Raw genomic sequence first — 24562 nt, 5'->3', positions numbered from 1 at the left:
CTTTAAACAATGCCACTTAATATAATTTAGTTTGCATACCCTACATTACTCATCTCATATGTATATACTGTACTCTATATCATCTACTGCATCTTGCCATCTTTATGTAATACATGTACCACTAGCCACTTTAAACTATGCCACTTAATATAATTTAGTTTGCATACCCTACATTACTCATCTCATATGTATATACTGTACTCTATATCATCTACTGCATCTTGCCATCTTTATGTAATACATGTACCACTAGCCACTTTAAACTATGCCACTTTTATGTTTACATACCCTACATTACTCATCTCATATGTATATACTGTACTCGATGCCATCTACTGCATCTTGCCTATGCCGTTCTGTATCATCACTCATTCGTATATCTTTATGTACATATTCTTTATCCCTTTACACGTAGTAGTTGTGGAATTGTTAGGTTAGATTACTCCTTGGTTATTACTGCATTGTCGGAACTAGAAGCACAAGCATTTCGCTGCACTCGCATTAACATCTGCTAACCATGTGTATGTGACAAATAAAATTTGAATTGATTTGAGCTCTGTGGTAAACAATTTAGGGTATATATTTTAAGACAGCTACTGGACATATCGTTAATTATATTTTTGCATAACATATCTCCATCGTTGATGGCAGATTAGTTGCCTGATGATGTGCTGTAGCTAGCTAATGTTAGTACAATACAAAGTTGTGCATTGAAATTAAAATGTAGTTAAACATCTAGCGAAACTTTTAACGATAGCTTCTGGAAAGTAATTTTGTGGTATACAACCTATCTCTGTAATATAATTGTGTTATTGCCTGGATGGCTAGCTATAGGTGTATGTAGCTAATGTTAGCTAGCTAACTAACTAGGCTAGCTAACTTTAGTTAATTCAGTTTTGACATGTTCTTGAAATGATCAAAGATGAGCACCTCCATCATCAACAATTTTAATGACTTAGCTGTATAAGTTAACTATACGATAGATCTGCTGGATATCATACATTTGTTACTGCTGGTGTGTTCGCTAAGTTAACTACTAACATTACAATAATATTTGATCATTGGGTAACGTTAGCTCCATGGCTACAGCCAGGGTCGGACGGTAAACGCTGTCACTTGGCACTGAATTAACGTTGGGCTAGCTATTTTAGCAAATTTAGTTAACGTTCTGGTCTAGGTTTCTCAAAAACATAAGATCATCTTAATTCAATTCAAACTAAATAGACGAAAGATTAACGTTATGCTTTTGGGAAATCCAGCCCTGGCTATAATGCATCTCAAAGCCCTGCGTAGTAATGAGTGAATAAATAAATAAATTCCCATATGAGGACATTTTGCATTTGCTAGCTATCTAACGTGGTGAAAGGATGCTGTCCTGCCAGCTAAATTAGGATACTGAACAAAAATATAAATCCAACAATGTTCAAGATTTTTACTGAGTTACAGTTCATTTGAGGAAATCAGTGAATTTAAATGAATTAATTAGGCCCTAATCTATGGATTTCACATGACTGGGGATACAGATATGCATCTGTTTGTCACAGATACCTTAAAGAAATATATGGGCCTCAGAATCTCATCACGGTATTTCTGTGCATTCAAATTGCCATCGATAAAATGCAATTCTGTTCTTTGCCCGTAGCTTATACCTGCCCATACCATAACCCCACTGCCACCATGGGGCTCTCTGTTCACAATGTTGACATCAGCAACCTGCTAGCCCACACAACACCATACACATGGTCTGCAGTCATCTCTAAAATGACATTGGAGGCAGTTTATGGTAGAGAAATAAACATTCAATTATCTGGAAACCACTCTGGTGGACATTCCTGCAGTCAGCATGCCAATTGCACGCTCCCTCAAAACTTGAGACATCTGTGACATTGTGAAAAAGTGCACATTTTAGAGTGGCCTTTTATTGTCCCCAGCACAAGGGGCACCTGTGTAATGGTCATGCTGTTTAATCAGCTTCTTGACATGCCACATCTGTCAGGCAGATGGATTATCTTGACAAAGGAGAAATGCAAACTAACAGGGGTGTAAACCAAATTGAGCACAACATTTGAGAGAAGTAAGCTTTTTGTGCATTTGAAAGTTTAGTTTTCCATGTGGTTTTTCAAATTTTGGAAGGGCTTCTTCATTCAATTCCTACACTGTTCATATGTCTAGAGTTTACCCTGACAGAAGGGCACAGCAAACTTTAAACTGAAATGTGTGTACAGTTGAAATGTTCATGGGATTTCTGCAGCAGAGAATTTGTAAAATTGAAAGGGCTTGTAATCTCACTTGAGTTCCCACATACAAGAAGGTCTGAACATGGCCCTTTGAAGGATGCTCAAAGACTTTTAATGTAAAGTCATTGTTACGGATACCAGTATCCTGTGTGTGTGTGTGTGTGTGTGTGTGTGTGTGTGTGTGTGTGTGTGTGTGTGTGTGTATCCTGTGTTCTTTTCTCTCCTTCTCCCCTCACAGGTGAAAATCATCACTCCCCAATCAGTCACCAATCCAATCATCAAGCAGAAAACACACCTCCTCCTGTTGTTTCCTACCCTATCACAGTTCCTTTCCCTTGGTTTAAAAATCCTGTCAGTTGTTTGCTCTAGAGCTCAATCTCTCTGTAAATGCCATGTCTGTAGGTCTCTGTGTTTCACTCTCTCTTTGTGTATTAACCTCTCTTTTGTTTGAGCACCTCCATAGCAATTTGTCCTCACCTGTGAGTATTGTTTTTGGTTATGGTGTTTGTTTGCTGGAGGGAAAAGGAGAAACCAAGACAAGTCGCCCATGGGCATACACTACCCGTAGGTAGACTTTGTTAAATACACTAGTTAGAACTGGGCGGACCACCCACTGTATTTTTGGTTAGTTAGTCAGCAGTTGTTACAGTAGGCTAGTTTAGGGGTGCTTTTGAATACTTATTGTTTCTTTCCTTGGGTCCAGCTCAGCCCCTTTTCCTGTCCCCCCCCCCCATTACCGTGTGTTTTCAAATAAACCTTGAGTTTGACGGTAGATTTCAGTTGTTGTGGTTATTTCGTTCACACTTTTTACTTTGTCACTATTATAATTTGCATGAGTTGTTACGGGTCTCATTACCATCCCCCCTAGACTGTAGGGCCAAAAGGGATTCGTAACAGTCATCCTTCTGCTCCCATGTCTCCAGATATCACAAACAGTGGGATGCCACTCAAATCACTGGTTCACCTATGTGACAAGAACTGTAATGCTGTTGGGTTTTTCACGCTCAACAGTTTCCCGTGTGTCTCAAGAATGGTCCATCACCCAAAGGACATCCAGACAACTTGAAGCATTCAAGTCAACATGGGCCAGCAACCCCGCGGAACACCTGACACCTTGTAGAGTCCGTGCCCTGTCAATGTTCGGTACACTCAATGTATATAATGTATTTAAAATTGTGACCTATATAAACTCAGCAAAAAAAGAAACGTCCTTTTTCAGGACCCTATTTTTCAAAGATAATTCATAAAAATCCAAATAACTTCACAGATCTTCATTGTAAAGGGTTTAAACACTGTTTCCTATGTTTGTTCAATAAGTAATGAGCATGCATGCACCTGTGGAACGGTCGTTAAAACACTAACAGCTTACAGACGGTAGGCAATTAAGGTCACAGTCATGAAAACTTAGGACACTAAAGAAGCCTTTCTACTGACTCTGAAAAACACCAAGAAAGATGCCCAGGGTCCCTGCTCGTGAATGTGCCATAGGTATGCTGCAAGGAGGCATGAGGACTGCAGATGTGGCCAGGGTAATAAATTGCAATGTCCGTACTGAGACACCTAAGACAGCGCAACAGGGAGACAGGCCAGACAGCTGATTGTTCTCGCAGTGGCAGACCACGTGTAACAACACTTACACAGGATCGGTACATCCGAACATCACACCTGAGGGACAGGTACAGGATGGCAACAACTGCCAGAGTTACACCAGGGGTGATGGGCGCGTTTATCGTCGAAGGAATGAGCGTTACACCGATGCCTGTACTCTGGAGCGGGATCGATTTGGAGGTGGAGGGTTCGTAATGGTCTGGGGCCGTGTGTCACAGCATCATCGGACTGAGCTTGTTGTCATTGCAGGCAATCTCAACACTGTGCGTTACAGGGAAGAAATCCTCCTCCCTCATGTGGTACCCTTCCTGCAGGCTCATCCTGACATGACCCTCCAGCATGACAATGCCACCAGCCATTCTGCTCATTCTGTGGGTGATTTCCTGCAAGACAGGATTGTCCATTTTCTGCCATGGCCAGCAAAGAGCCCGGATCTCAATCCGATTGAGCACATCTGGGACCTGTTGGATCGAAGGGTGAGGGCTAGAGCCATTCCTCCCAGAAATTTCCAGGAACTTGCAGGTGCCTTGGTGGAAGAGAGGGTGACATCTCACAGCAAGAACTGGCAAATCTGGTGCAGTCCATGAGGAGGAGATGCACTGCAGTACTTAATGCAGCTGGTGGCCACACCAGATACTGACGGTTCCTTTTGATTTTGACCCACCTTTGTTCAGGGACACATTATTCAATTTGTGTTAGTAACATGTCTGTGGATCTTGTTCAGTTTATGTGAATCTTGTTATGTTGGGGCGGCAGGGTAGTGGTTAGAGCGTTGGACTAGTAACCGAAAGGTTGCGAGTTCAAATCCCCGAGCTGACAAGGTACAAATCTGTCATTCTGCCCCTGAACAGGCAGTTAACCCACTGTTCCTAGGCTGTCATTGAAAATAAGAATTTGTTCTTAACTGACTTGCCTAGTTAAAGGTAAAAAAAAAATGTTATACACATTATCTATCACTCCAGTGTTAATGCTAAATTGCCATTGTGGCCTATTTGTTGCCTTACCTCCCTAATCTTACATTTGCACACACTGTATTTAGATGTCTCTATTGTGTTATTGACTGTACGTTTGTTTATCCCACGTGTAACTCTGTGTTGTTTTTGTCGCACGGCTTTGCTTTATCCTCGCAGTTGTAAATAAGCACTTGTTCTCAACTGGCCTACCTAGTTTAATAAAGGTGAAATAAAAAATATAAAATTGTCCATACAAATATTTACACATGCTAAGTTTGCTGGAAAAAAATGCAATTGACAGTGAGAGAACATTTCTTTTTTTGCTGAGTTGATAGATAACAGATTTACTTCTGTCCATTGTCAGTTTTGTATTGTGCACATTATAAATATCAATCCTGGTATGAATTCTATATATTAAAGACTTTTTCAAATGGAAGAATATGAATGACCTTAACATGCGCTCAAAAGTCAGTTAATCAAAAAACTGAACTTTTTCTGTTATGTCTGTTATTGCTCATGATTTGTTTTTGGTGATGTGGTGATGCTGCCCCCTAGCCCTCTCAACCAGTTTTGTCATAGCCTCCAACATTGATAGGTCCCAGTTGCCTATCCAGTGAGGTGTTCACAATTCCTTGGCACAAACTACCCTCTAACCTCACTCTTGCAATGGAAGAAAAGAGATCAAGCAAATCTCTAAGAAGAGAGATGATTCTCATTTTCACTGATGATCTACTGAGCAAAGAGTCCAGGCCCAGGAAGAGAAAAGGGGCAGCAAGATGCTAAAGAGATCATAGAGAAATATCCCTGCTCTTTGGAAGACAGAAGTGGAAAGAATGTAATTGAAACGGGATACGATTTATTTTTCCAACTATTTCAAGTAGAATACTGACCAAAGTTGACTTTTTACTCCCATTCACTCCAATGTATTAGTATTCACGCCCCTCACTGGTACAGGATGAGGTTGCCAACTACAGTGCCCTCCGTAATTATTGGGAAAGTGACACTTTTTTTTGTTTTGGTGCTATACTCCAAAGGTTTGGATTTGAAATTATACAATGACTATGGAGGTCAGCTTTAATGTGAGGGTATTTTCATCCATATCGGGTGACCCTTTAAAATTTTTTTTTTTTTTTTTTTTTTTTTTACACAAAGTTCCCCCCCATTTTAGGGGACCAAAAGTATTGGGACAAATTCACTTGTGTGTATTAAAGTACTAAAAAGTTAAGTATTTGGACCCATATTCATAACGTAATGCAAAGTGTATTTAATGTGAAAATCGTGATAATTTTTATCATTATCAAAACCGACCACAAAGAGCACTAATTGCTCATAACTATGAATTTGAAAAAAATTTCATAACCTTCTCTCTTTTGCCAATATAGACAACAATTTGTACTTTACACAATGCTATTGTACATTAAGTGTTTATATTATTGCATTTATTTGTTGTATTGAGGAATATATCATTTGTTCTTTTGCAAATGAATGATAATTTAACAGTTTCTTTAAAATAATAGTTTGTTAATTTATGTACATTTGCAATTTTTCAACATACAGTATTTACCATAGATTTACAGAGAGAGATTAAAAATAACTTTGCATATACATGGAGGGGGAGCACTATTTTAACAACATATCCATATAAAATCAGAACATGTATTGGCAAAAAATTATTGATACAATTTCCATTATTTTACAGACAGTTCCTTCAAAGATATTACAGAAAACACTGTATAAACACAGTGTCCATTAATAGACAGAGCTGATGTTTGATTAACTTCTTCGATATAGGGGGCGCTCTTAATTTTTGGATAAAAAAATCGTTCCCGTTTTAAACAAGATATTTTGTCACGAAAAGATGCTCGACTATGCATATAATTGACAGCTTTGGAAAGAAAACACTCTGACGTGTCCAAAACTGCAAAGATATTGTCTGTGAGTGCCACAGAACTAATGCTACAGGCGAAACCAAGATGAAATTTCATACAGGAAGTGCCCCAGATTTTGAATGCGCTGTGTTCCAATGTCTCCTTATATGGCTGTGAATGCGCCAGGAATGAGCCTACACTTTCTGTCCTTTCCCCAAGGTGTCTGCAGCATTGTAACGTATTTGTAGGCATATCATTGGAAGATTGACCATAAGAGACTACATTTACCAGGTGTCCGCTTGGTGTCCTCCGTCAAAATTATTGCGCAATCTACTGTCATTTTTTTTAACCCAGTGTGACCATCGGGCTCTTTCTTGTCTTCATTATTTAATCAAACAATGTGCTTAAATTATCAGTCAATCTCAGTGCATATGTAGTTGATTTTATTCAAACACATAGGATGTGTCTGTCTATACGGAAAAAGTTGTTTAAACATTTAGACCAATCGATTGGTCGAAAGAACAGGATGACTCTCGGTCGACAAAAATTTGTTTTAGTCGGGGACAGCCCTACATTCTTTATTGATAACAAAAGAAGTGTACAAAAACATCTGCTACACTGGCAAAATGAACCTATTTTGATGTCAAGAGCACTGGGCTATACAGTGGGGCAAAAAAGTATTTAGTCAGTCACCAATGGTGCAAGTTCTCCCACTTAAAAAGATGAGAGAGAACTGTAATTTTCATCATAGGTACACTTCAACTATGACAGACAAAATGAGAAAAAAAATCCCGAAAATCACATTGTAGGATTTTTTATTAATTTATTTGCAAATTATGTTGGAAAATAAGTATTTGGTTAATAATAAAAGTTTATCTCAATACTTTGTCATTGCCAAAAAAGGGTATATAATAGAGGTCAAACGTTTTCTGTAAGTCTTCACAAGGTTTTCACACAGTTACTGGTATTTTGGCCCATTCCTCCATGCAGATCTCCTCTAGAGCAGTGATGTTTTGGGGCTGTTGCTGGGCAACACGGATTTACAACTCCCTCCAAAGATTTTCTTTGGGTTGATATCTGGAGACTGGCTAGGCCACTCCAGGACCTTGAAATGCTTCTTACGAAGCCACTCCTTCGTTGCCCGGGTGGTGTGTTTGGGATCATTGTCATGCTGAAAGACCCAGCCATGTTTCATCTTCAATGCCCTTGCTGATGGAAGGAGGTTTTCACTCAAAATCTCACGATACACGATACATGGCCCCATTCATTCTTTCCTTCACACGGATCAGTCGTCCTGGTCCCTTTGCAGAAAAACAGCCCCAAAGCATGATGTTTCCACCCCCATGCTTCACAGTAGGTATGGTGTTCTTTGGATGCAATACAGCATTCTTTGTCCTCCAAACACGACGAGTTGAGTTTTTACCAAAAAGTTATATTTTGGTTTCATCTGACCATATGACATGCACCGTGTGATTCTGGGATTTTTGCTCACCGTTCTTGTGATCATTGTGACCCCACGGGGTGAGATCTTACATGGAGCCCCAGATTGAGGGAGATTATCAGTGGTCTTGTATGTCTTCCATTTCCTAATAATTGATCCCACAGTTGATTTCTTCAAACCAAGCTGCTTACCTATTGCAGATTCAATCTTCCCAGCCTGGTGCAGGTCTACAATTTTGATTCTGGTATTCTTTGACAGCTCTTTGGTCTTGGCCATAGTGGAGTTTGGAGTGTGACTGTTTGAGGTTGTGGATATATGTTTATACTGATAACAAGTTCAAACAGGTGCCATTAATACAGGTAACGAGTGGAGGACAGAGGAGCCTCTTAAAGAAGAAGTTACAGGTCTGTGAGCCAGAAATCTTGCTTGTTTGTACTTATTTTCCACCATCATTTGCAAATAAATTCATTAAAAATCCTACAATGTGATTTTCTTGATTTTTCCCCTCATTTTGTCTGTCATAGTTGAAGTGTACATATGATGAAATTTACAGGCCTCTCTCATCTTAAGTGGGAGAACTTGCACAATTGGTGGTTGACTAAATACTTTTTTGCCCCACTGTATGAGTCAGCAATTGAGTTTCATGAAACTGAAGGTTACCTGTCGATGAGTATTTGAACAGGATATCCTTGTTGAGCTTGCCCTTGTTAGCCAGTGCATATGAGGTCATGGCCACTGAATAGGGGTTGGTCAGGTATTGATTTCGAGATTCCAGGTATTGCATAGCCTTTTTCATGCTGTCTGGTAGCGCCTGGAGAAAGAGAAAGAAAAAAAAGAGGCAGTTGTGAACTTCTTGAAGTATCAGAGGAAAAAGGCAACCAAAAACAATTCCATAGACTTCTTAAAAAACTGCCATTGTTGTTCGACTATGCATGACCATAGAAAACATGTTTATGAAAGAAGCAATAGGAAATTAGATTGTGTAAATTTCACTTACACTGATACCATCGTAATTTGTGCAGAATGTGTGTGCTTCCTGCATGGCTATGAGCACAAATGCTGTCAGTGTGTCGTCCACATCTTTCCCCAGTACATCTCCCTGTAGATATGCAAATACAAGACAGAAATGGTATGTCAGTTTTCTTGTCTAATTGTCTGCAAGAATGTACCCCTGAATTGGTTTAAGAACCTTTCCATGAAAACTCCAAAGATTTTGATTAAATAAGACTCAGAAACAAAATTACAACTGGGAATATTATTATAATTCTTGTTCGGCTACATGTATTGTAGGACAGGGGTGAGATGTAGGCCTACTGCCATTGATATCATTTGTTTTAGAAAATCAATTTGGCACAAATAATGATGGTTGACTTGATTTTGCCCGCAACCCATACAGTACCATCATGCTGGGGGTCAGGATTTTGCCAGATTCTTCAAAAATGCCATTGGGACGCTGTCTTTCCATGACAAGCCACTTGACTGCACTGCACAGGACATCTTTGGAAATAGCGATGAACGGGTTTGCCATGGCAAATACCTTCACAACATAAGCTGTGAGCCTAGATGGAAGGATGATATTTAGGCCTATGTATCACATGCCCTGCCATGAACAAAATGTAAATGTATAAATCGTCTTCCTTTGTTATTCCTCAAAGTGTTACGTGCTTCTTTGTTTCACCATTACAAGGTCTTATTGTCGTAAGTCAACAGATACAATTCAGTTAAAGTTGCAGTCTGCGATTCGAAAAAGCAAAACAACACGGCTGCCCTGACACTTGTTTTGGTAAACGGCTGAGGGATTGGGACTGAGGAACTGTAACCACTCAGAGAAATTACAGATAGAGCTATAGATGCAAGGACATTCATGAGATCAAAAAACAGTAACATTGTTTACAAATAATGAAATAAAAATGTGCTTATATTTTGGGTTCTGATGGGGTAAGACAGTTGTTATATTCTTAAAGAATCAATGACTATGTCAATCATCAATTGATTTGTTAAATTATGTACCAATCGCAGACTGTTGTTTTAACATACAGTAGACCTAGGCCTATATGTTGTACATCTAATGTTGTGTCCCTGGTATTGTGGAACATTGGAGGATATAGAGAACATTTGTGTGGGAGTGGGGGAAGGTTTAGCTCACCAGGTACCACTACGCTCATAAAGAAAGGTAGCATATGATCCATCTGCTTTCCGATAGGCCATTTCCTGGTCATAGCCTTGATATAACAAAAGAAAACCAGGAACCATGAAGATAATCAAAGCCTTATTTGTGCTGATGATAACAAAGAATTTGTGCTGAGGGTGCTGATCACACCCAAAGCCTTTGTAGCTAACATGTTAGGGAGTGTTACTTTATTCAGCAATCAGCGTTTCCCCACATTTTTTTTTTACCACTACATCAATCATTGTTGAGAGACAAAGTACCAAATTAGCTACAAAGGCTTTTGGAAACCCATCCCTGGTCTGTTCAAGCTTTAAACAAAATAATTCTAACTTGCTTTATGTGTGGTTGCTAACCAAATCCAATGTAAAAAAACAACAACAATTGCTAAAACTACACTGTAATATTATATAAACTTTTAATGCAAATGCTCCAATCAATGCCATCCTCTCTGGGAGTTGTGCAACTGTAAATTGCAAACCTCAAGTGGATTTCTAAAGCTTCTCACCCATTTTAATGAAGTTGACTGCTTCCTTTCTGCGCTCTAACCCCACCTTATCCCACTGTTTGGTCTCGTCCAGGTAAAGTGTGGCGATGAGAGGTAAAGTCATCTTCATCATGTTCTGCTCCCCGCAGCCACCTGGTTTGTTAAGGAGGTCAGCCAGGGGTGAACCACTGATGGCAGCCTCTATCGTCCGGGCCAACTGCTGACCTGACAAGTTGCATACAGCCCATTCAAAGGTAAATGCAGACAGTAAAACATAATCAGAACTGGAATATGACTCAGTCAATGCTCAGTGACAAAATTACAAAGACATTTTCGTGACACAGATGATAAAGAATTACCACGGAGCAATAGAGCCACACGACAACAGCATTATTACTGATCCCGGCTTATCCCTACACTAAGCTTCCAAAGCATCACACAATGTTTATTTTTTTTTAACGACGATGTTAATAGCCATGGCGGATACAATTGCCACTCCCTCTGTGGTCCTATAGCTTTGTGAATCCAGACGAGACTAGTGAGCAACCCTAGCAAATTCAACTAATGTTGTTAACACGTATCCGCAGTACATTTCTAAATGGTGCATGTATGTCAAATCATTCCGTCTCACCTGTCACACTTATGTGTGTGCTGGCAAATGTATTTGGAACCTGGTCAGTCAGTGCACCACTCTGAACATGCACAATATCAGTGCCCCCTTTTAACCAGAGAGAGACAAAGACAGAAAGAAAGAGAGAGCAAACAGTTGTTAGGAGTTTTAACCATTCAGTCTCACTTAAAATATGGCTTGCATATTAAATGTATATTATCAACCATCATGATACTCATCAGTGCAAAGACTCAATCATGGACACTCTTACCGACAGTTTTGGCTGCTTTGCGGGATGTATTGTGGTCTCTACCTTCTTGCCCTTTGTGCTCTTGTCTGTGCCCAGTAATGTTTGTACCATGTTTCGGTATGTGTTTTTGTGCTGCTACCATGTTGTGTTGCTACCATGTTGTTGTCATGTTGTGTTCCTACCATGCTGTGACGTTGGCCTGGGGATTAGGTTTATGACAGTCATAAATACCTCTTTCCCCCTTTTCCTCTCTCTACCCTACTGATGTTACATTTGAAAAACTCTTGGTTAACATAGAGATTCTGGGAATATAAGAAGGTGGGGGGAAATGAACTATATTCTGGTAATGCGACCAATTGAACATATGCGGTGGTACTTAATGAATATGATGTCAGTTCGGTTGTCATCTGAGACATTCTCATCAATGATAAGATAACATAAACTCTACAGTGGAAAGTCTACACATCAGAGATATCGGAACCACATGGAATTGTTGTTCAATTTAAATGTTTGAATATGAAATGATTTGTGATGGGATGAAATGTGATTTTAGCTTCTAAAATGTGATATGTGGGTTTTCATAAGATAGGGCTGCTCACTCAGTGGCCCGCCCACGTGAAGAGACAGGTTGTAAACTATGAAACACACCCCTTTTCTCCCTTCCTATATAAAGTCTTGACGACAATATAAGCAGCTGTTCCAACGATGTGAGGACGACGGTCCTATGTCAGAATGGTTCAGATAATAACTACAGAACGAAGCCAACAACAGCGTGAGCTTTGGTTGCGAATGGTATGAACTTTGAACTCTTATTCACTACAGAAGTGATACCTTCTAGCCGTTGAGTTAGCAACAGCAGATGCAACGAGGGTTAGGAAGGAACAGACAGAGTATCCCGTCTATCCAACGACGTTACTACAACGTATCCAATTGACAACCAGAGACATTCTTCAAAGGACTCGGTTTGGCAACACGGCCTTCCATCTACCACCAACCTACCGAAGCGCAGCTCCAGAGTAAATATTTATTGCATTTTCCTTTTCCAAATGGGCGGTAATTTAGAATGCATATGATACTGTATTTACGATAGCCCAGCTTCTTCCCTTTGATCCTCAGTCTTCCCGCTCCTTCACTCAAACCCAGCCCCCTTTCTTTTGTGTGACAAGCTGTCATATCTGTTTCGCCCACTAGGGACGTTTTCCTTTATGATGTAATTTGTAATCAAGTTATGATTTAATTATGTATATGTGTAATTCTGTGTGATTAGTTAGGTATATAGTAAATAAATAAACCCAATTTTGTATTGCTGATTCAAATTGTTAGCCAGGGTTTGTGCAGATAACTAAGAATTTACAACTTTCAGATGAGACTGAATTAAGGTGACGATTGATATTGATTGCTATTGATGTAAAATATTACGAGGTCCTTAAAGAGTTTATTCGGAAGATAACAGCTCTATAAATATTATTTTGTGGTGCCCGACTCTCTAGTTAATTGCATTTACATGATTAGCTACATCAGGTGATATTAATTACCGAGAAATTATTTTATAGAATAGCATGTCATATCACTTAATCCGGCATAGCCAAAGACACGACAGTTGTCTTAGGTTTCTCTTTATCTAGTGTTGTGATGTGCGTTTTGTCCTATATATACACACATATATACATACATATTTATTTATTTTATATTTATTTTTTATTACCCCAGCTCCCGTCCCCACGAGGCCTTTTGGTAGACCATCATTATAAATAAGAATTTGTTCTTAACTGACTTGCCTAGTTAAATAAAGGTTAAATACAAATGTTTATTTTTTTTAAATGAATGGCAACACTGTCACTGGAACTATAAATCATTTACATCTGTACATGTTGCCATACACTCACCGTGTCTGGCAGGATCCAGTTCCACATTCCTCACCTGAAGCCTTGTCCGCACCCCTTCGGCCTGTCATTGTTAGAATGAAAACACTGTAATTTTCTCTTATGCTTATTTATCAACTCAACATATAGGTTTTTTGCTTGAATTACAACAATTCACCTGGTGGCCTAGGTTATCCAAAAGGCTCGATAAAGTATTTACTTGTACAGCAAATAGGCCTACTTTTTAATGGGAAAATTCTGGAATCATTGTTAAATAGCAAGGCTTTCCAGTTACCAAATATTCAAGGATCAACATCCACCACAAGGGTCAAGAACTGCCACATTTCATCATAGTGGTGAGGCACCACTACAGTCTGGGGTTCGATGCCAGGCTTTGTGACTCCATATAAGGCAGCACATAATTGGCCCAGTGCCGACCGGGTTAGGGGAGGGTTTGGCTGGAGGGCTTTCCTTGGCTCATTGCACTCTAGCGTGTCTTTGTGGCGGGCCAGGCACCTGCAAGCTGACCTCGGTTGTGAGTTAAATGGTGCGGCTGGCTTCCGGGTTAAGCTATAGTGAATTAAGAAGCAGCACTACTTGGCAGTTCATGTATGTCCAACTTCCCACTCTTCTACACATAACTGAAGATTCACAAGTGCCTGGACAGGCAAACCCATTGTGTCAGATATTGAGAGCATCAAACAAATGCTTCCTGTTCTTCCATCTTATCATAAAGACAGGTGACTTCAAGGTACCAGAACATCTTGATTTGAGAATTGATACCAGTCCACTTTCCTCTTTTCCAGCAACACTAATTATTTTAAGTTTGACGCCTTATTGGTTAGTGTAGTTGGACGGCTGGGTACATGGATGGCACCAAATATTGGCAACCTGTACCTTGGATAGGTTGGGAAAGGTCACATTTTTAATAAGACAAAATCTTGTTTCGATAACTTAGTAATTTGGAGACAGCTACATTGACTACAGAATGTTTCTGTGAAGGGCAAGGGCCCCTTCTCTATGTTGGCCCGGTGACTCTGTGACCCCCCGCGCCTTTAAAAAAAATAAATTGTGGCACCTCATCTCAAATTGGTTGAGCGCCTTCCACTCTTCTCCAGGTGTTACCTCTTAGCATAACTGTAAGGTGGTAGCCCTCATTTGTTGAGGACTGGAATTTATGATTCAAACAATCAGATTCACACTGATCGACACATGTGCATAAATAAATTCCATATCATCCTCAGGGTAGTTACTAGATAGATCTGTCAAGATGCAACGGTTTGCCTTACCACCACACGTAGCTCCTTCCTAACACCGTCTTGAACACCCCAATCTCGGACGGAGGCCTTCACCTCGATGGTATGGAGGCCCAACATCATGGGGATGATGACAAAGGGGACACTTCGTGTGGACCTGGGGTCCACCATGACAGTAACAACATACTTCCCCTTCTTGCTAGCAGAGCTGCACACGTCTGATGTCTCCCTCAGTTCTACACGGACCTGCCATTAGGGTGGAGAGGTGATGTTGTCACATCATCGTGCATCTGATCAGATAAAAAAAACACACTGAATGGTATAATAATAGTAATTATCATAATAATCAGGCGTCATACTGATTTTAGAATAAAATATTTGAGCTGGGTTGCGTGCCTGCTTTTAAATGATAATAAGCTTACGGTTATAGTGTCGTCTATGTAGTTGTGAAGAATGGCTTTGATTTCCAGCTGCTCATTGCGTACGGCAGAGTAGGGCAGCTTCAGATCAAGGAAGAAGTTCTTACGAAAAATCAGCGTAAGGGGTTCAGCCACACAGATTCCTATTGAGCAAGAGAGTTGCCATAAGATGTAGAAAGTGTAGCCACCAACATAGAAAGAGGGGCACAAATACATGACTGTACCATGTGTTTTGGACAGGCCAATAGCAGTGATCTGCCAGCTGGTGATGGAATCTGGTAAGTCAATTGTTTTCTCTATAGCACTAAATGGCAAAAAGAGTGAGAAAATAAGTAGGATTTTATTTACATGGGAAAAGGGATATGCATAAGAACGCATTTTACTGTAGTGCATTGAACGATCTCACTCAATTCTGCTCTTACCACTCCTCATCTTTAGAACACTGTGGCAAACTCTCCTCATTCCATAGCCAACTCTCAGGGAAGAAGGAACGGGACTTGATTTCGTCAAAACTTTTGAATCGGTCATCCTCTTCCTCACCTTACAAAGAGTGACAAGAAGTCAGACAGTTCCCATCACTGTGAATGTATTTCCCTTTTACACAGAAGGGAATACCAGAATACTTTAACATTCACATTCTGGATTTGTTTATCCCTCTCGATTTCCATAGTGTGCAATTTTAGAATTGACAATTCCAGTCCACCACTGTTGTTTTACTGACTGCGGGCTAGTGTGAGCTGGTCAATCTTGGCCTCTTCGCCTTTGGTGATCATTTCTCTACAACATTTCAGGAAGGCTCCCACACACTCTGTTCCATCACTGATGTATTGGGATCGCCGCTCGCACGTGTAATCTAGAATGTTCTTCCTCATACCGTCCATGCAGCACTGTCTCTCCAGGCCTGTGTACTGGCTCACTAGGACAGAGAGAAATGTATTAAAAGCTTTGGGAAACCTAGTAGTGAGAGTCACTTGAAGTTTGTTTGGTGACCAATCAGGACAGCAGTCTTCCTATTTCACAATTTGTTCTCATTCCCAGTGATTGAAAACATAAACAATAAAACACTATTTGACATCCTTACAACAGATGTCTGTTTGGTAAGTTCTACTAATAAATAAATACATACATTCGCACATGGATACATACAGTACATAGTCAAAACAAAAACAGTTTTATGATCAGTCCTACCCAGTGTGGTTCCGACATCATTTACAGTCACTGCTCGTCGTCTCCGTGAGTTGACAGGGCAGCTGGAGACTAAAGCACACAAAGAAGAAGAATGATGGACAAAACTTGCCAAGACAATATTAAGGACAAATCTATTAAGCCTACATCAACCAAACTCTACATTGAGAATGAAGATACTCTGGTGAAGTAATATATGATACACCAGCTGATAACTGGCTAAAATATTTATTTTAGTGTATTTACAAGTTAGGTAATAATACATGGGACTTCTTTGCAGAGTTGCAAATAAAAAGTAATATCGCAGACTGGCCAATAAAAATAAAAGATGAAAGATGGGCAAAAGAACACAATCGCCTCTTCATTGTTGATGTTGAGACTGGTGTTTTGCGGGTACTATTTAATGAAGCTGCCAGTTGAGGACTTGTGAGGTGTCTATTTCTCAAACTAGACATTTTAATGTACTTGTCCTCTTGCTCAGTTGTGCACCGGGGACTCCCACTCCTCTTTCTATTCTGGTTAGAGCCAGTTTGTGCTGTTCTGTGAAGGGAGTAGTACACAGCGTTGTATGAGCTCTTCAGTTTCTTGACAATTTCTCGTATGGAATAGCCTTCCTATCGCAGAACAAGAATAGACTGACAAGTTTCAGAAGAAAGCTCTTTGTTTCTGGCCATTTTGAGCCTGTAATAAAACCCACAAATGCTGATGCTCCAAATACTCAACTAGTATAAAGAAGGACAGTTTTATTGCTTCTTTAATCAGACAACAGTTTTCAGCTGTGCTAACTTAATTGCAGAAGGGTTTTCTAATGATCAATTAGCCTTTTAGAATTCTAAACTTGGATTAGCTAACACAACGTGCCATTGGAACACAGGAGTGATGGTTGCTGATAATGGGCCTCTGTACACCTATGTAGATATTCCATTAAAAATCAGCCGTTTCCAACTACAATAGTCATTTACAACATTAACAATGTCTACACTATATTTGTAATCAATGTAGCTTTTTTTGTAGCCAAACTGGAATTAAAGCCAGACTAATTCAGTGGCACAGATGGAACTACCAAGCAGAAGACACAGCGTTGACAACCAAACCCAATTCATTATCACCAAATACCATTACATTTGAAATCAACCAGAGCTTGAAACAGTAGGCCTACAACATGAATTGTCTATTTAAGAAATAAGGCCAGAGGGGCTGTGGTATATGGCCAATATCGATAGCAACAGTGTATCCATTTAGTTTCTAGGTTGAGATTTTTCAATAATCATCCTCACCATAGCATATTGATAATAGGAAATATATTAGTAATAATATTGGTAATACAAATATTATAAAGGGGGTACAACTGAATGCATTCAACTGAAATGTGTCTTCCGCATTTAACCAAACCCTCTGAATCAGAGAGGTGTGGGGGGCTGCCTTAATTGTCATCCACTTCATTGGCACCCGGGAAACAGTGGGTTAACTGCCTTGCTCAGGGGCAGAATGAAAAATGTGTACCTGTGTACACATGTGTCATAGCTAAGCAGGCCTTGGTTAAAACCCTGGATGGGAGACCAACGGGTAGCTTTTGATAGATCAATTCTCCAGTTGGAGGTGCGGCCCAGCCTGTAGTTTTACTTCTGATAGTGGATATAACGTTGAAGATCTGACGTTGTTTTAAAGGTACAAATTCAAAGGTTTGTCTATGTTGACCTTTGGTTAACCAAAGGTCAAGGACAATCCTGTGGTTGAAATTTCATCCTCAAAACAACAGTTTACGTTGATGATTCAAACTTCACAATACATTGACAAATTATGTTGATTCAGCCAGTTTGTGCCCAGTGGGTAATGCCTCTATCAAACCAATCAAGTATTTTGCATGGGTGCCATTCCAAAGAGACATTGAGTAACAAAATAACAAGCTAGCATGCATAAGATACAAAACAAATGTTGCATAGGCTACTTAAACAGAGACACGGACAAAACAATAAAAAAAGAAATACACAAAATGCCTTTACTGAGGCAATCAAATCCGAGCGCTGAATGCAATTGACTTTGACCATTCCCATTCAAACTAGAAATCCAAACGTGAAGTTTGCCTGACTTCCAATAGTCAAGTGAACGAGAGACTAGGCAGGCAGGGCCACGCAAGACTAGACAGGCCTGAATGTGTATTGCAGCTTTTATGTAGAGGCCTTATGTCACATACCTGTCCTCTGAGGGGTGCCCTTTGCAATGTTGAATGCAAACACCAGCCCAGCATCGTAGAAAACCCCCATACTGTCTTTTCCACTCCCTGCAGTGCAGCCTGTGTCATGTTTCTCTATTATATCCCAGATCTAAGGATGGATGCATGCACATACCCATACCACACACACACACACACTTTACCATCCTTGTGGGGACAAGACAATTGATTCCCATTCAAAATCCTATTTCCCCTAACCCCTAACCCTGACTGCTTTATTCATAAGAATCTTTAGGGGTGTCTATAATTTTGACCCCTACCTAATTTTTGTTACTTGTTAAACAAAATCGCTTTCTCTGAGCAATTGTGTTAGTATAAAAAAAAAAAAAATGTTTGGCATGCAATATAGCTCAGTATTTATTTTATACAGTCAATATTGCTCATCTGTTTCAAGCGTGTCAATAATTTCGGATACCACTGTAGGTATTGACTAACATCAATAAGTGAACAATTATGCACAACTTAGATGACAAGGCTCAAAGAGTATCATTAATTTGCTGGCTGAAGTAGGGAAAGTTCAGTCTGCAGTTATTCACCTTAGTCTGAGTAAGTCGGCTTTTGTCATTCAGGACGTAGACCCCCTTATCCACGGCCACAAGTCCCACCTTGGCCCCTGGATCACCAATGATAGACAGGGTAACTCTTTTCTGAGGTGCATAACTACCACTGTGTCTGACATCCTTCACGTTTAGCTACAGTATGGCACACAAAGATGGAGGTCATGTTTGAGAAGTCCTGAATGCAACACCTCACACTGAAATACTAACACAGTAAGGAACCATTTTTAAGAGGGGGAGACAGGCACATGGGTATAATAGTAGAAAGGGTGGACACAGGTTGAACCCCGCTCTCTGGTGGAGAGTGGTAGATGTGACTAGAGCACAGTGTTACCACTAGACGATGGGCTCTGCACAGTAAGGCAACATTCTTACCAATCCCATGCACGTGTCCTTGACGTCGACCCACACAGAGTCAGACACAACCTCATTCTGGCCCACGTGGTAATACGCCACGACCCGGAAGGAGGGGATCATATCCTTGTTCACCACCAGAGGCAGTGACATCAGTCCCTGTCCCTTATTCCACTCTATCTTTTGGGAGTTGATGAGCTGTCCCTTGCTCAAGATCTGTGAACACAGAGACCGATAACTGTCAGTAATCCTCCCTATGGGGATGACAAACTGGCCCTAAGGGAATAAATTACCAACCAGGGATGGGTGGAGTCAGTGAGTTCATGGTTTAAGTAAGGAACAAGACCCAGGGTTATTGTTCCTTCCTCAAAGCAGTACCTCTGCGCTTTTACGTTTAAATATATATATATATATATCACACTTGAATACAATAAATACACACCATGTAGCATTTTTACACTAATGTGGCCAACCAATGCCCCCAGCTAGGTAAAATACACAAGTCTATGTGGTTAAAGTTGACTGGTACACACCAGGAAGGTTATCTCGTGATTGTTATTTTGGGCCGAGGGACTGCTGCCAAGGCTTAGGTCTACTTTGAGTTGATCTTTGATTTTGACATCTGTAGAATGGATGTGTATGTGAATGTAGTTTTGTGAATTGTCTTTTGTTTGATAGGGTTTGGCAGTCATCTTCTGTGTGCCCTGCCTGTCATCCCCAAGTCCATCGACTTTGGTTTTCACCTGTGTGGAAATAGAGTAACAACATGAACGACTACAAGGCGTCAACACTGTGATTGATACAGAACAAAAAGCCAAAACAGACATGCACACATAATTGGATTGCGTCTTAGAGAAGTTTTAGTTTTGAACTTGCCGTGATTGGCAGCTCAGAATCCCCCGCTCTCGTGTTAATGGTTATTTTGGCAATACCATTGTCATGGGTCTTCCCCAGCACATGTTGGTCTTTTTGTAAAACCTCCACATCGATATCTTTGGCTGGAGAATCGTCTGGATTGGTCACATACACCTAATAGTACAAATGGAAAGAGGTACAATTAGACCAATAGGTAGGAAAGACAGTGTAAGCCCAATATATCATCCTACCCCTTGACCACAGTTACCAGGTGGGTTCCCTGGTTAAAATAACTGGGCAACACTTTGGAATAGCATAGTAATTGAGTTCATGTAGAACACAGTGATTGAATGTTCTTAAATGTACCGAGACGTCATACGGCATTCCTGGTTTGAAGTACGGCGGGGTCTTCTTGAAGTGAATGCTATACGGTGACTTGACTATGAAGATTCCCTTTTTCTCTGCTTTCACCATCTCACTCCCTGAGGGATTAAAACCAACACCTTCCCTGTTCTGAGACTGAACACAAACGCACACTTCAAAAGATGCAAACGTATGCACGTACCACAACTTACAGCCTCTACTTACCTGTGTCTGTTAACACATTGACTGATATGTATAGGGATTTATGCAAAAGCTTATTGATGTCTGTAAAAGTGTTTTCAATGTGCTGCCTCTTCAGTACCGCTTTGCCCACTCCTTCCTTAAGCTGCATTTGAAAGAAACAAAGCCAAGAGGTCCATCTGTCAGACTTGTGTTATTCGAGCTATAGAGCTAATCAAATATAGACTACCCATGGTGAATGTTTGTGAATACCCGTATGTGTATCATCCAAATATACTCCCTCTCATGTTACATGCACAAACCTCCACTCTCTGGAGAGAGCCAGGAAAACTCGTCCTGTCAACTCCTTGGATCACCCCGAACACCACAAAACAAACTCCTTTCACGGGCTCCTCAAACAGGTACCTTCCGACACAAACCATACAGCAATATCACCACAGAGAATTCACGGGGAGGGAAACAGAGGAGTACAATAAATGACATGAAATGTTAAGTAGCAATTTTAGCAATAGTTACCATGGAAATAACAACTATAAATATATTTTGACATTCTACAAATGGCTCCAACCTGGCAACAATGTTGACCGTTAGCTCATCATCGTCAACGTAGAAGAAGGACTTGCTCACTGTCAATTTGACTTCAAAGCTGGGTAGAACTAGATAGGAAGTTAGTTATGAATTAATTTACTGAACAAAAATATAAACGCAACATGTAAAGGGTTAGTTTCTTGTTTCATGACCGGAAATAAAAGATCCTAAAAAATGTCCAAACTCACCATATTTCTCTAAAATGTTGTTCAAAAAATTTGTTTACATCCATGTTAGTGAGCATTTCTCCATTGTCAAATAATCCATCCGCATATCAAGAAGCCTTTGCTGGGGACAATAAAAGGTCACTAAAATGTGCAGTTTTGTTACACAAAACAGATGTCTCAGGTTGTGAGGGAGTGTTGCACTGCAGGAATGTCCACCAGAGCTGTTGCCAGAGAATTTAATGTTCATTTCTCTACTATAAGCGGCCTCCAACGTCATTTCAGATTAGTTGGCAGTACGTGCAACCGGCCTCACAACTGCAGACCACATGTAACCAGCCAACCCCAGGACCTTCACACCCGACTTAAGTGTTGGATTCTAACTTAAAATATCCTTCATGTTACCACATTAGAACTGGGTGTATAGAAATCTACTGAGTGAGAAAGGGGAGTGCAGAAAGTTTACATTCTGTCCATACAGCGACTGCTGTGAGAATAGCTATGGCATTGTCTCTGTCTCCTGCTCCTGATCTCCTATTGCTTACATTTTGTTTTTGTCAAATCTCATGTATCCTATGGAGAGAGGCAAAGAGTAACAGTCTGGTTTCAGTCACTGATAAGGTTGTATAGCCGTGGATTAGGGAGGAGTGAGGAATGTGGGCCAAGGTCAGGTCAGATGAAGTGAGAAGGAACAGTCACCACTTAAATTCCTGCCTAGCAACAGACTCCGCCTAGAAGGAGGGTATAAATATATGTGCCTGTGTGAACATATCTTTTCAGCTGTTTGACCCAGTGGGTGAATAAACTTGGTTTGAGCTTTGACTAGTTGTCCGTTAGTTTTTCACTCTGTTTGTCAGAACACCATCCACCCACATAGCTTATGAATCTATGGATTTGCTGAAGAATTTCTGCACAAACTGTCAGAAACCGTCTCACGGAAAATCCTCTGCATTCTCATCGTCCTCACCAGGATCCTGCACTGACTGCAGTTTGGCGTTGTGACCGACTTCAGTGGGGAAATGCTCACCTTCGATGGCCACTGGCACGCTGAAGAAGTGTACTCTTCACAGATGAATCCCAGTTTCAATTGTACCTGGTAGATGGCTGACAGCGTGTATGGCGTTGTGGAGTGGTTTGCTGATGTCAACATTGTGAACAAAGTGACTTGTACACAAGGATCTGTACACAATTCCTGGAAGCTGAAATGTCCAAGTTCTTCCATGCTCAATGTCACAAATTGGGCACGTTTGGGATGCTCTGGATTGACCTGTACGACAGCGTGTTCCAGTTCCGCCAATATCCAGCAACTTCGCACAGCCTTTGAAGAGGAGTGGGACAACATTCCAATCAACAGCCTGATCAACTCCATGCGAAGGAGATGTGTGGCGCTGCATGAGGCAAATGTTGGTCACACCAGATATGGACTGGTTTTCTGATCCACGCACCAACCTTTTTTTTAAGGTATCTGTGACCACCAGATGCTTACAGTGCATTCGGAAAGTATTCAGACCCATTGACTTTTTCTACATTTTGTTGCTTTACAGCCTTAATCTACCCACAATACCCATAATGACAAAGTGAAAACAGGTTTTTAGACATTTTTAAAACATTTAAAATAAAAACAGAAATACCTTAGACTCTAAAAAAAATTCAGGTGCGCATTTCCATTGATCATACTTGAGATGTTTTTACAACTTGATTGGAGTCCACCTGTGGTAAATTAAATTGATTGGACATGATTTGGAAAGGCATCCACCTGTCTACATCTATTTCTGCAGCATTTAAGTTCCCCAAGAACACAGTGGCCTCCATCATTCTTAAATGGAAGAAGTTTGGAAGCACCAAGACTCTTCCTATACCTGGCCGCCCGGCCAAACTGAGCAATCGAGGGAGAAGGGCCTTGGTCAGGGAGGTGACCAAGAACCCTATGGTCACTGACAGAGCTCCAGAGTTTCTAAAAACCTGTTTTTCCTTCGTCAGTATAGGGTATTGGGTGTAGATTGATGAGGGGAAAAAACGATTTAATCAATTTTAGAATAAGGCTGTAATGTAACAAAATGTGGAAAAAGTCAAGTGGTCTGAATACTTTCCGAATGCCCTGTATCAGCATTCCCAGTCATGTGAAATCCATAGATTAGGGCCAAATGTATTTATTTCAATTGACTGATTTCCTTATATGAATTGTAACTCAGTAAAATATTTTAAATTGTTGCATGTTGGTTTATATTTTTGTTCAGTTCATGTAGTTTACATAGGCCCTATTTACTCTGTACAAACACTCCGTCCTAGACAAGCGAGGCCTGTTCTTAAAAGGCCAATTCCACCTCTTTTCATCTCATTGAAAATGGTGCATTTCTATGTTTTATAGAAAGAACAAACAGAAAATATTCCCAATGACATCATCAGAGATTAAAACATAAAAAAAAGTGATTTTCAATCATTCTGATATTTTCAGTGATGTGGGGAGAAAGAAAATAACCTCCCTCTGGCTAGAAACAGGTTTTGAAAATCACTGTTTTTCTTACTTTTAATCCTACCCTATTATGTCACAGAGAAGCATTTTTTAGGAAATTAATGAGGTTGAAAAGTGGCGGAATTGTCCTTTTAATAAAAGGCCACCCAAAACAATACCCTTCTTACCATATTCTTTCACCTCGAAATCTGCAGTGAAGTTCTTATGTGGGCTATTCTTAAACTTGGCCACCACTTTCCAGTTTCCAAAGCTATATAAAAAGAGAATGAGAGCAGAAGAGTTCACAGGCAAAAGTTTTCCTGATAAGTGTGTTAGGATGATTGAATAGCACAAAAAAACCTGGTGATTTCTGGGACAGTGAAGACTCTAGATGTCATCCCATCATCTGGTTTGAAATCTTCCTGCAGTAAGGTGATTCCATCAGGGTTCTA

At 40.3% G+C, this 24562-nt stretch overlaps 1 protein-coding gene across 1 annotated transcript in view; it reads right to left on the bottom strand.

Annotated features, from left to right (window-relative positions):
• The window catches only part of LOC135522092 (complement C3-like), a 43227-nt gene that overhangs the window by 12465 nt on the left and 6200 nt on the right, over positions 1–24562 (bottom strand). The window contains 26 exon segments of the mRNA XM_064948044.1: positions 8768–8918; positions 9105–9206; positions 9507–9666; positions 10254–10329; positions 10783–10839; positions 10842–10869; positions 10871–10986; positions 11393–11479; positions 13508–13568; positions 14773–14985; positions 15162–15301; positions 15383–15462; positions 15581–15698; positions 15880–16074; positions 16347–16415; positions 18538–18667; positions 19113–19268; positions 19509–19703; positions 20021–20230; positions 20364–20516; positions 20709–20824; positions 20931–21051; positions 21209–21311; positions 21475–21562; positions 24299–24381; positions 24471–24559. Coding sequence (XP_064804116.1) covers positions 8768–8918; positions 9105–9206; positions 9507–9666; positions 10254–10329; positions 10783–10839; positions 10842–10869; positions 10871–10986; positions 11393–11479; positions 13508–13568; positions 14773–14985; positions 15162–15301; positions 15383–15462; positions 15581–15698; positions 15880–16074; positions 16347–16415; positions 18538–18667; positions 19113–19268; positions 19509–19703; positions 20021–20230; positions 20364–20516; positions 20709–20824; positions 20931–21051; positions 21209–21311; positions 21475–21562; positions 24299–24381; positions 24471–24559 — 3097 coding nt within the window.

The sequence above is a fragment of the Oncorhynchus masou genome, chromosome 4 (assembly GCF_036934945.1).
Source record: "Oncorhynchus masou masou isolate Uvic2021 chromosome 4, UVic_Omas_1.1, whole genome shotgun sequence".
Taxonomy (NCBI): Eukaryota; Metazoa; Chordata; class Actinopteri; order Salmoniformes; family Salmonidae; genus Oncorhynchus; species Oncorhynchus masou.
The sequence above is the reverse complement of the archived record's forward strand: the minus strand, read 5'-3'. Positions and strand labels throughout refer to the sequence as shown.